General features: G+C 39.7%; 1 protein-coding gene across 1 annotated transcript; it reads right to left on the bottom strand.

The window, feature by feature from the left end:
- Positions 1–36: 36 nt before the first annotated feature.
- SRD5A1 (steroid 5 alpha-reductase 1) lies at positions 37–12,970 on the bottom strand. The gene is made up of 5 exons (XM_032118326.1): positions 12,588–12,970; positions 9,716–9,882; positions 5,702–5,803; positions 3,419–3,569; positions 37–1,277 (listed from the first exon to the last, which is right to left on the bottom strand). The coding sequence occupies exons 1-5, from the start codon at positions 12,911–12,913 to the stop codon at positions 1,211–1,213; spliced, it is 813 nt and encodes a 270-aa protein (XP_031974217.1). The 5' UTR covers positions 12,914–12,970; the 3' UTR covers positions 37–1,210.
- Positions 12,971–13,034: the final 64 nt, after the last annotated feature.

Raw genomic sequence — 13,034 nt, forward strand, 5'->3', positions numbered from 1 at the left:
GTTTTGGGGTTTTGTGGAAAGTTTTTTTAGTTCTCCATTTGTTTGTTTGGAATTTTTTTTAATTATTAGAATTTGGTTGTTCACTTCAGGGTTTTGTTGGGGTTTTTTTGTTTGTTTGTTTTTGTTTTTTTTTTTAGTTCTCTTGAGTTGTTTTGGGGTTTTTTTTGTGTCAGCAATTCTAAAAGATTCTTTATTATTACAATCATGCAAAAGACACAGATAACTTGAAAATCTGTATGCTTGGGATCCCCATCATGTTCTTGAAACCATTCTGGAGTCCTTCCTGAGTAAAAGGTTGGGCTATGAGAACTGACGCAAGGCTCCAGAATTTTAGAATATAAAATCATCTGGAATGTTAGCAACAGAAGAAGGAAGACACTTGATTTTTTTAAAACAGCATAGTAAGAAATTTTTTTTAAAATCTCAAGGTTTTTTTAAAAAGTAAGTTAGAAAACATTACACAATTGTTAACAATGCTACATCAGCCTAAGTATCCTAAGACTTCCAAAACCAGTTTAGAGTGAGAAGACACATATTGCATATTGAGATAGCTATCAATTTTAAGAGGTAGATGAAAATATGAATCTATTAGCAGTACAAATTTTATGTAAATATCATTAAATATTGTCCATACCGCATCCCTATATTTGTAAGAGTGCAAAGAGAAGGAAAAACACTGCCTCTCATCTAAAAACAACTATATTTATCTAATTCCTTGGTCTGCATCACCAGCTCTTCTGGACATGCAGGTAGGGGGAATTGAAAGGATTAGTATGGCAAGGAAAAAAATTAAAATCAACCCTATTTGTATGTGTAGCCAGAACACACCATCCAGACTGCAGTGAGGGTGGCTGAGCTCACAGCACAATCCTTAGGACAGCATGGCTACATTGAGTGGAAGCAGCAGAAGCCCTCACAGGCAGAAAAAGAAGCATCAGAAGTCGTGCACAGTACTTCCCACGATGCCAATTCAGACTCATTGCCTAATGCATTTATGAAGGTGCTTCATTGCTAGAAAAGCATTTCTGTTCCTATTCACCCTGTCCATCAGATTCTGGGTTACCATTAAGAGGAAAAAGCAGTAAGTAATAGCAGCACTGATGGAAAGGCTTTGTCACAGTGATGAGCAGAGTATGTTGCTAACCTGCCAGCATCTGTAAAATGTTGGCTGTTACTTAAAGCATACGTCTCAAAGTGTTAAAAGCACAGCTCAGTACAAAAATGGGATGACAATTTTTCTGTCCTTTGGATAGTCTTCAAATTTCTCAAGGTACCATCTGAAAAACAAAGAAAGAAATCTGATGAGTATTGAGTCTTCAAAACGCTGCTGAAGAAATTAAGTAATTGTACAATGCATTCAGTTTGATCCATACATGTTTTTGTCTACAAACAAAACAAATGCCTTTAGAACCTACTCTGGATAGAAAAATGGCATTTACTGCATCACCTTAGTGACATCTAATCACCAAATACAACAAAACTACATTACAGCTGCCAGCAATGGGAAATCAAACCAACAGATGTGGTGAGATCAGTCAGGGAAGGAATAGCCCATTCTTTCAAAAAGTATGTTGTTACACATCGTGAGTGTTTTTGACATTTCAGAGGGAGAAAAAATTAAATCAAAAACATGTTATTGCATAATGACTTCACATGGAAGCAAGAGATACTTCACACACTGAAGTGAGAGTCCCATTCCGCATAGAAACGTCTCCAGTTCCAGTTAGAATTTGGATAGTCAAACTGAACATGACAAACATTACACTAGCCTCATTGCTAACATCCCTCAAAGACCATCACTATTTTCAGATACAGACAATTTAAAAAAGAAAAAAATGTGGAGCACTATCAGATATTGTGTGTTCACCTTCCATAACAAGCACATTTAGTCCCATTTTTGAATATTTATTCTTCTGCTTCTCTGAAATAAAAGAGCTAAAGTTCACCTGTGCTCCTCAAAGGTGCAGATATTCTCAATATCAGTAGCTAACTGCAGGATAAAGCTGGAATAAACAGAACAAAACATGCAGTGCACGATAACCTGCATCTAGGGAATACCATTATTACCCTATTTAGTCATTTCAGTCATTTATTCTAAGTTTTTTAAACTAAACAAACTACACTAACATGTTTCTTCACTTACATGGATTTCTATCTTTAGTAGCTTGGAGCTTTTTTCCTGTACCACTCTTCCATTTTTATGCATTTTTTCCTTTAGTGTAAATAACTTCCATTAACAACATTTAGCTTTTCTTGATGTTCTGAAAGAGTGCCATCAAGGCTTGATGGAGACCAGCCATGGAATTTGAACCTGAAGAATGTAATGTACAAGGAGAGGCAGGAGAACCTGTCATTGCTTCCTCTGGCAAGGAGGAGACACTCAGAACTCAACTGGATGAGCCCAGGGCAACTGGGCATTGCCTTGTGGTTTGTCCTGGATGGAGCAGCCATACCAGTTGACTGGACAACCTTCAAATGCTCCTCCCAGCTCAAGATACTCTGCAACTCTGCTCACTAATAGCAGGTGATAAAACAGGAAGAGATGGGCATAGGCAACAGGTTTAGAAGGCTCAGGTTGGGTAGTGGAAGAAACTTGTTCACTGGGAGGGTAATACAGACCCAGAACATCCTACAAACAAGGGGAAGGAAAACCTCTGTTTCTGGAGTTTTCCAGGGCTCCACTAGACATAGACTTGGCTACCCTCACAGGTGGTGAGTAATTTTTTTTCAACCCATTTCCTCCTTAAATTCATGTTTATTTCCTCTTATGCCACTAAGCTTCAACATGAGAACCAAAGCAGGAAGCTGAAAATGACCAAGACAAAATTAACATGCTCAAGTTCTTTTAACCATTCTATTTCTTAAAGAGAATCCTTTCAGGAAATAAGTGTCCCCAAAGTATGGTCCCTCTTGTTAGCAGGAAAACCACATTATAAATACTGTACCTGGGCAGTCAGAATGTTTAGAGCAGAGATTTTATTACATATCATCTACCAGAACTGTTTTCATGTTGTCCATATGCTTGATTATAGACAATATGATACAGACATCACTATAAATTGTGCCTGTTAAAGACAGCTTGAGTGACTTTCCAAATTTTAATATTACAGAAACAGGTTTGAGAAGGGAAAGTACAGTATTTGATTAATTAAGACAATATTGCCAAACTTGTCTATAATCTTTACAGATCCAGGATGAAGCATCTTCATTTAAACATTATTTTGATGACCTCACTGAACTGTGTGTTTATGCTCTGTACTATTCTGCTGAAATTCTCCAGTGCTTAATCTTCTCAGGGTATTCTCTATCATATTCTTCCCTACAGCAGCAGTCTCTTTCACAAGACTTGCTCTGCAACATCCCTATAGGATGAGGCATAATTTGTGAAATGGAAAAGCAGTGTGGCACAAACACTTACTTGTGGTGTTGTCTTGCCCTTGAACCCAGGATGAAGAGAGTACACAATGCAAATGCAAGGCTTTCAATGGTGCAGCAGGCAAGGGCAAACCCAAACCATTCCAGGATCTCTCCAAAAAAGTTGGCTCCACTGACATACTCAAACATTCCTCCTGAAAGCAGGACAGAGTTATTTCAAAATACTTTAATCAAGATGTCCAGTGTTATCTTTTCTGTACATCAAATAGGAGCTATATCACCAATGGCTCTATTTAATCTTTAAGGGCAGTGGAGGCAGCATTTTTCAGTTCAAGCTATAGTATGAAGGATCACTTCAGACTTCATTCTAAGACAGACCTTTTGTAGCTCCATTTTTCCTCTTTCATTATTTAAAGAAAAGATGATTTACCAGCATCAGAAGCAAGTACATGCCTTTGCAAATAATTATGTTCTTTGATCATACACTAAACCTTTTTTAAAGTATGTAAAAACAGAAGACATACTCCTCTTGAGTCCCAGAAAATACTCATAGGGTTAGTTATCCTACAGTTTTTCATTTCTTCAAGTACTTTAGAAATCAAGTTAATTATGAACAATATTATTATGAAGTAAAGTTCCAAATTTATTCTCTAGCTTACAAAGTTGTTGCACTTTTGTTCCCATTCCTCATCAGATCTGCTGTTTCAACCCTTACACTCAGTGAAAATTTGGCAGTCTGTGATAAATCTGTTGTACAGACAATTGTGCATAAACAATTGGTACTCACCTGCTGGGAATTTTATAAATCAAGAATTTCACCCTAATTCCAAAGTCAGTGTACAAATTGATAACATCTCAGTATGTGCTTTACTAGTGGGACTAAACAAACAAGTATTTGGTGAATGTAATAAAGGACATGTTTTGACCTTGCTCTAATTACACTACTTTTGTGACAGAAGAAAAATGAAATTCTAGCACTTCAACTGGGTAAGCAACACCAAAAAGACCAGCTCCTCCTGATATTGCAGCAAATAACATATTCCCTTCAGAACTTTTTTGTACGCTGAACACAGTACAGTATGTTCATATTCATTTTTCACATGAGCACTTCAATTTACATCTATTAAAATTATAAGTTACCTTCTTGGTGAAAAATAACAGGGTACCTTATATATCTTAGTTCTTACAGTTTTCTTAAAAAAAAAAAATTAACAACCAAGAAAAAGCAACAACTAAGAGAAAAAATGTGGCGAGAGAACAGAATTCAGAGATACTATTATCTTTCTGCTCTCAGTGAGTGTAACTTACCTGGAAGAGAGCCTGTTTCCAAAAGTGTCAATAACCTTAACACTTAACACTTCAATAGGCTCCATAAGAAAGCCTTTCATATTCTCCATTTTCTCATGAAGGCCAGAATTTATAATGCCAAATTCATTTGGATTTCTGTCCTCTTTTCCCTGTGTCTCCCTTTCCACAATTATTGCTGCTCTCAGATTACTTTAGGTACCTCCCTCTTCATCTATGAGACGGGTCACATGCTGAGTACTTTCTGCGCTCCCTTCCTGCCCCCACACTGGGTTGATAATTTAGGTCTTTCTTCTCCACCCACCTGCTGATTCTCTGGAAAGTTGGGCAATGCTGTTACATTTTTACCCCTTTTTTAAAATATAGCCAACATTGGTCAAGAAACCCAAAGATTTGCACAAGCCAAGTGATACCATCAAACAGATTCCTTACAATACTTGGCTTAAGAGGAAAAAAGGTAAGATGTTTCTCAAACTATAAAATCACTTCCTCAGGTAGACAACAAAATGTTATTTCCAGTTGCCTCTTATATCATAAATTACTATCTCCTCTAAAATAAACCAAGCTTTAGATTCATTTACACATAGAATCTTTTTAGGTTGGAAGGGATCTCTTGAAATAATCTTGTCCAACCCCCACTGTTGACGCAGGATCAGCCAGAACAGGTTGCCCAGGACTATGCCCAGTCTCGTTTTCAGTCTCCTTACAATCTCTCTGAGCAACCTGTTCCACACCTGTGTGTTTGACCACCTTCACAGCGAAAAAAAAAAGAAAAAAAAGAAGTTCAGATATAATTTTTTTTGCTTGAATTTTGTGTCCATTGCTCCTGGTTCTGTCACTAGGCACCCCAAAGGACAGCCTGGTTCTCTCTTCTTTGTTCTCTCCCATCATGTATATATAAACTTTGGTAAGATCCCCCTGAGCCTTCTCTTCTCCAGTCTGAACAGTGCAAGCTCTCTCCACCTCTTGTATGAGAGATACTTCTTTTTGTTGTATTAATTTCTGTACCATTTTTACTTACCTCTTGGTATCTTGTAACCTGTTTCCCCTGGTTTTCTCAGATTCCTGAGAATATGATCAGAATGAATATTGATGGCCATGCCAATCAACCACCCTAAGAAACCTGAAGAAAAATATTGAAAATACTATATTAAGTGCACAGTGTTCCTTCAGAAAACACATTACAGTCAGATATCACATTAGGCATATTGTCTCAAAGCAGTAGTAGTGTAAGCAGCATAGACAGTTCTGGTGACATCCTGCACAGTCCCACTCCCACACTGTGCTCTTCAGCTAGTAGAGCTCACAGTACCAACAGCTCCCTAGAAATGAAATGGCACTGTAAAAATGAAGTTTATTCTTATGTTGCAAGACGTATATAAATGTATGCATGTGCATATATGCAGATATAATGTGTATGTATCCCTAACTTGCACAAAGAAAAACAAATACGCTAAAATTTTAAACACTGAAATAAACAGCCATTTTTAATTTTCCCAGAGGGACATATCTTAGCCCCACTCTCCTTTTACGTTTTTACTGATAGCATATCAGAGTTTCCCCAACAGATTTATGTGCAATAAAAGGAATACAGCTGTGAAGGAATTAATGTACCATCTACTTGTGCCGTTCAGCAAAATTGTTTAGCCATTTATAACAGCCTTTCACAGAAACTGAGATTGTTGTAACATTCTGCATCCTTATGTTGCCATGAGTATGGGATAAATCAAAAGGAATTTATGATTGACATTCATTATTTTGACCCCTTGGCAATGTGTCACCTATGTTAACTTCCCTTGAAGGCTCCCTGATGATAAGGAACAGATAAGATCTGTATTTTGAGGTTAACCAGTGCCTAATCTCAGATTCTGTGATTAGTCTTTCCAACAAGATACAATCATCTGGAGCATCTAAATGCTTACCCGTATTAGGAGGGACACTGGTAACCCACATCCCTTGCCTACAAGATTATGCCCAGATATGGACAAGCATATGTGCTCTTCAGGTCTGATGTGTGAAGAGAGCAGAGGTGGTACTTGTGCTTAATTGCCTGACTGCCAGATAAAAAGCTTCATGCAACAGATGAGGTCCTGATGTTCTGTCACCTGCACCTTGTGAGTTGCAGGTGCTGCTCTGCTTTGCAGAGCTGCTACTAAAAAAAGTGGTTTGATGCACAGAAGAGTTAGCCATCAACATTCGAAGGAAGCAGTTGAGTTGGGACTTAAAGGAGTAAGAAAAAACACAGAATACTGCAAGGGGTTTGGAGAAGCTAAAGCAAGCAAAGGAAGAAAGGAGTTTCCAACCAAAAGTGCAGATAGATAAGGAAAGGACACGAGGGTGAAGCACAGAGGTGTTGGTGTCCCTGTTTGTAGCAGTCACCACTTCAGGGTATGACCAGCTCTCTTGGTAAGTTCACAAGCTTGTTATTGGCATATAGGTGTAAGGTTCATGCTGAAAGATTATGAAGTTGTTCTTGGTTTGCAAGCTCATGGTTCTGCATCTGAAGCAGAACATTCTCATTTCCTCTGAAAATGGATATGTTCACTGCTCTGAACTAAACCAACAACCAGTCCAGAGAAACCATGAGGAAATTACATCAAAACCATATTCCTGCTCCAAATCAATTGCTGGTGCAGATATTATATAGTTTGTCTGTTTTGGGGAACAAAATAACTTACAAGGTTCCACAGTCAGAGAACAAATCAGTTGTTTGCAGTCTCTCACCATGATAGTTAATCAGGCTGCCTTCTCCAAATTTCTATCTTCACTGGAAATTTATCTCATTTCAGCTTCCAGCTACTGAACCTTGGTGGGCTGCTACTTGTAGACACTCATTTATCTTCCACATGTAACTTCATACAGCTTAAGAAATACCTTATTAACTACCAGCAAATATGCTTTCTTGCTATTGTTATTTTCTAATATTCTAGTAGGGTTTTTTTTAGTAATTTTAAACAGAAGCTTAAAGACAGTGTCAGATATTTTTGAAGTACTAGAACATAACAGTCCAGTTGTTCAGGGAGTACCCAGTGTACAATACTTCACTTGGGCATTTGCTTTGATCAAAGCCACAAACATAAGCTGCAGGTATTTGGAGATGCCCAGCTGGAATGAATACCAAATAGCAACTATAAATTGCTAAGATCCAATTATGTCGATATGCACTACAAAACAAAAAAAACTCCAAAAGATATTCTAATTACAGAAATAATAATAATAATAAAAAAAAGGTCTTCAGTTTAGCTGTTAATGGGCATGCCAAATTTTATCTCAAGGTCTGTTGTAATTACAGTCTCAAAAAATCAGCAGTGGTCACACTCTTAAAGTGGTTGATAAGTATACCAAGAATCTTCAATTTCTTAGTTTTCAGGACAATTTTTATTGACTTACAAAAGTCACCAAAGCAACACTTATTTACTTTAGCAGTACTAGAAATATACATAAAAGCATATATTTCAAACTGGTATTATTTGGCAAAAAACCCCCCAAACAAACAAAACCACAACAAAAAACACAAATACAAATCAAACTAATTCATACACAGAAGTATTCATAACTGAAGGCAGATGAACCTAACTATTGTCATTTATATATTTGCATCTTTCAGATATCCTTGAAACTTAAAAAAAAAAAAAAACCCGCCCAAAAGAACTCAAGGAAATTTGAGCAACAAGTCTTATTAACTTTTTTTTTAAAAAAAGATATTTGAGTAAGGAGGAACTGATTTATGCTCATTAATCATGATTTGTTCACAGCACTGCATTGAGATATCTTTTGACTAAGGACACTAGATATCTTTTGAACTAGGACACTGAAAGAAAATTCTGCCTGGCTTCAGTGTCTTCAACAGTTTTGATCAACAAATCTTTTAAACTTTTTTTTTTGCTGGATTCCAATTTAAGGAGAGTGGAAACTTGAAAGTACCAAGAAGACTTCAAATATATTCTAGTGCCCTCTGAAGTCATTCCCTTGTACCTCAATTTCTCTATTTTTAGCACACAAGTAAAACTGCCTCCTAATCTTGGCGAGAGAATCTACTTAGATGTAAATTTCTTCACCTTTATATTCATGACAGCATTTAGCACAGTTGTCCTCTATTGTCATCCACAGTAACACTGGAATAGAGACAATAAATTCTTCTTCTTGATGTAAAAGGCTTGAGAAATCCAGGAGAAACACTAACTTGCTCTGGCTACAGAATAACAAAAAGAAGGGTACTGACTCAGATCAACTATCACAGTCCAGTACTCTGCTTTTGACTGATAAGGCAAAATATTCTGGTTTATCTTCAGAGGAAAATGATCTTTCTGTAAAGATTTCATTAGGAAATGATACTATCATTTTGACAGTGGGCAAAAGTAGATGCCTAGGTAACAAAAAAGTATGGTAAACAAAATACTTTGTCATTAAATATCTTAGCCTTTTAATCATATCCATGGCTTCAAGTATAATGTAACCTCACTTCCCGACTGGGAGAGAATGATTAACCCCTCCACCCCTTCCTTGTGGGGCCAGCTTGGTCATTTGACAAAGCCAGCCCCCAATTAGAAGGGCAGGTGGATTGGTGCCTGTGTGCATATCCAGTGTAGATATCCTGACACCAAGGACTTGTAGCATTTGCCATGGTATGTCGGTAGTTAGCAGCTACCCTTGCTAGTTTTTTTACTCCATGCATTTGTTTACTTTAGTTTAATCTACATGTTACACAAAAAATCTTTGCTTCTTCTAAACCTGTATGCTGCTGGTTCCACGTAGGGGCTTCAAGTTACTACATCAAAAGAAATACACGACCCGGATTTACTTGGGTGTTAAAGAGTAAAGATGACAACCGGCTCACCTAGCACTGCAGAAAGAAATGTCAGTTCACAGCTCTAAAGTAAAAAAGGCTAAAAGGCCTCCAGCTACACCAATAAGAAAATTATGAGAAGACTTATAAAAAGGCATTGAAGATACTGTAAGAGCACAATAAAAAATTAAGAGCTATGAAGACAGAGGAAAATTACACCTGATGTTCTCATACCATGATTTAACTCACCTGTAATGAAGCATAAATCGCCCAACCAGCCTGGAGGGTAAGTTGCATAGGTGGTTAAGCTTCGGCCCTGCAAGTATCCATTGAAAACACAGAACAGAAGCGCTAACACAAAAGTGAAAAATGGTGTTGGTTTTCCTTCACGGATCAGAAGAGGAAAGATGAGTGCCCTATAGTAAACAAAGAAAAGAAAACGTATTGTATTAATCACAAAAAAAGATAGTTTTGAAGTCCAAACACTGTCCACACTACCCTACTTTTCAAATTCTCAGCACCAGTCCTTGGTGCCTGTTTGAAAGGATAGCTGCGCTTGCTTTAACACCTAAAACATTCTTCTTTTTTTTTGCCTAATTGGAATTACAAGATCAGTCCTCTCTCCCCACATGGCAGAAATTTTGGACTTTGTATCCAAAGCAATTACTTTGGTGAGAGTAGTAAAGGCAACTGATATTAAGCACAGCCCATTTTTGTCCTCCTTTGTTCCTAAATCCTCAGTTGTATCATCGAGCTTTCTGAAATGAGCTAGGTCTCAAGATCCCGCCACCAAATTCCTCCAGCACTTCCAGAAAGAAAGTCAATCCCCTTGAAATTAACCTAAATGAGATCAGTTTCCTCCCTACCCCTTAAGTCAAAACAATTATTGCTTCACCTCGACAATTTTGGTGCATTCTATGACACCTCTAAAGACGTGACAAACCCACAATTGCCATCCCATTTGGGAAAGGAATCTTGATTGCTTTTCCTGGGGGATTATGCAAGTAAACAAACTAGCTCCAAACAAGAAGAGCAGGTGAATATTCTTGTGCTCTTTCTTGTGGAACTAGGCAACTCCCAATGGTCTATTGATTTAATTATGATCTATAATGATACAGAAGCAGGATCACTGAAGCCTGAGCACTCTTCACGTGTTTTCCATCTACCCAAGGACGACTGCTTCAAAATAATCTTTCCAAAGGAACCACAACTCTAACAGCTTTCAAGAAAGAGTAACAAATTCACTACAGGATTATTTAAAGCCCACTATGCTACAACAAACAGAACTAGATAACAGTGAAACATAGATTTAGAAGAAACGAAGATTTTAGTCATAGGCTAGCTGTGTTGAAATTAGTTAGAATAGGAAGGAATTTGGGCCCAGCTAGAGTTAATTAAAATAGTTGAGAGAGCTGGACCTGAAATGGGTTTTAAGATGTTGGTAATTGATTACCAAATAACTGATGATCTGTCATTTGTATGTTTGCTTAGCTGTGCTTAGAACGAGGAACAGAAACATTGATAAGTTGGTGTAGGCAACAAGGAGAATTACCAATTTCCTCCCTCTGTGGGAACCCGTTCAAAAGTCACGCAAGAGGAAACTTAGAGGTCACTAAAGTAATTAGGATTGTTAAAGCTCAGAAAGGCAAAAAGGTCAAAATGAGGAAGATGAGTTACTCCATCTTTCTTGGGACCACTGACCCAATTCAAGATCACCGACTCAATTCAGAACACACACTACGCATGCTTAATGACATGTAAGCTCATTTCCATATGAAGCGGAGAATGGGAGGTGTTAATGTTATGAATATACATTTGTATTTTGGATATTCATAATATTTCAGAATAAAAGGTATCATGTTTGCTTGTATCACGGCCTGCGTCTTAGGGAGCTATCCCAAGCAGTGCCTGGCACCAAATAAAACATGCACTTTCTAACTCTAAACTGTTAGAGAGTTTTTGTCCATCTCAGTTGGATATCGATATTAGATCGATATTCATATTTTGGTAAATCAACAGAGGTCTCTTCCAGTCTACATTCACCTACAGAAGAATCCCTCAGGTTTGGCAATAGCAGTAAGCAACTGGAAAAAAAGAAACTGCAGCACAGCTCAGCTTTCTGTACAAACCATTGCATCGCATTCCTAGCTATTCCCAGACATCAAGGATCAGTTAAGACCCCATACCAAAGCTAATACCTTTATGCTTAAGAACAGAAAAAGGGGGAGCAAAGACACAGTTCCAGGTTTTCAAAGGCAGCCTCCACATCAGCCACATGTCATATACCTCCCCACCACAAGGCTGTGGAATATGCTTGGTCAAAAGCAAGAGCTTTTCTCGATAATCACCAGAAAATAACAACATATCAGCCACAAAAGTGGCTTAAAATAAACCTGACAAATCTATTGCTCCCGTCTTGGTGGCAAATTTACTTGTGGAGTATGATCAGTAGCTACTGTCCATGAATTGAAGGGAACAGCAAGATCGCACCTGGTCTCCAGCTAAGCTGCCTTCTCCAAGTACTTTTACAAAATACCTGAATACTGTTGACTACCTGGCAGCAAAGGGCACTCGGCCTCGGCTTTGCCAGTATTTTAATGACTCATTGGATGCGCTGAGCTGGAGGAAATCTGCATCCAGTCCAACTCCTGCAACAAACAGGAGTTGAAAGATAATGTTGAGCAATATAATTGGAAAATAGCTATTGTCTCACAACATCAAGATTGTATCAGTACACGGTGCTGAACTTTCCTTGTTGTAACACTGTGACCGTAAGACAGCCTGGTCAATCCATTGCTGAGGCGGGAGTCACCATGAGGCACAGCAGCAGCACAGGGATGGAGCGGCACGCTGAGCATCGCAGTGCACAGCACAGTGCGCACAAGGCAGCCAGCGTCGCATCACCGCGGCTGTTTACCCGGCTCCCGTAACAACACAGACTATCTCAATGTAGCGAAGCAGAAGAGACGTCAGTAACTATTACATTAAGTAACAAACGCTAATGACAAGAACCTCAACCCCTTCGGTCGGGAAGCAGCAACCAGGCATTTCTATGAAGACCGATCCCTTCTCCTGTCCCCAGCATCGCAGGGTGCCCCCACCATCCGCCCCAGCCCCGCACCTGTGCGCGTAGTGCAGGAGGAAGCAGCCCAGCAGGACGCGGTTGGGCCGGGCGGCCGCGACTGCCCCGCCGCAGGCGGCGAGCCCGAGCGGGACGAGGAGGGAGGGCAGCTCCTGCAGCGCCCAGGCGGGGCGGGCGGGCAGCAGCCAGCCGAAGCGCCGCGAGGAGTACCGGCCGTAGGGCATGGGGATGAAGCAGAGCAGCAGGGCGGAGGCGGCGCCCAGCGCCACCAGCCCGTAGGAGAAGAGCTCCAGCAGCCGCCGCTCCTCGGGGCCCTCGGCCCGGCGCCACAACGCGCACACACCATCACCGCCGCCGAACCCCATGCTGCTCTGCCGCCGCGGTTCATCCGGCACCGCTAGTGGCCGCCGGAGGCGTGCCCGGAGGCGTGCCCGGCACCGCCCGCCCGTTGTGGGTGGGGCCGAGCCGCGCCCGGCGCTCGGGAAG

The sequence above is a fragment of the Corvus moneduloides genome, chromosome 1 (assembly GCF_009650955.1).
Source record: "Corvus moneduloides isolate bCorMon1 chromosome 1, bCorMon1.pri, whole genome shotgun sequence".
Classification (NCBI taxonomy): Eukaryota; Metazoa; Chordata; class Aves; order Passeriformes; family Corvidae; genus Corvus; species Corvus moneduloides.

Excerpts from the sequence above, each read along its gene's own strand:
- SRD5A1 (XM_032118326.1), bottom strand. The coding sequence starts at position 12,913 with ATGGGGTTCGGCGGCGGTGATGGTGTGTGCGCGTTGTGGCGCCGGGCC. Across the intron at positions 9,883-12,587 it reads CTCCTGCACTACGCGCACAG|GGCACTCATCTTTCCTCTTC; the intron begins GTGCGGGGCTGG and ends TGTTTACTATAG. Across the intron at positions 1,278-3,418 it reads AGGGCAAGACAACACCACAA|ATGGTACCTTGAGAAATTTG; the intron begins GTAAGTGTTTGT and ends TTTGTTTTTCAG.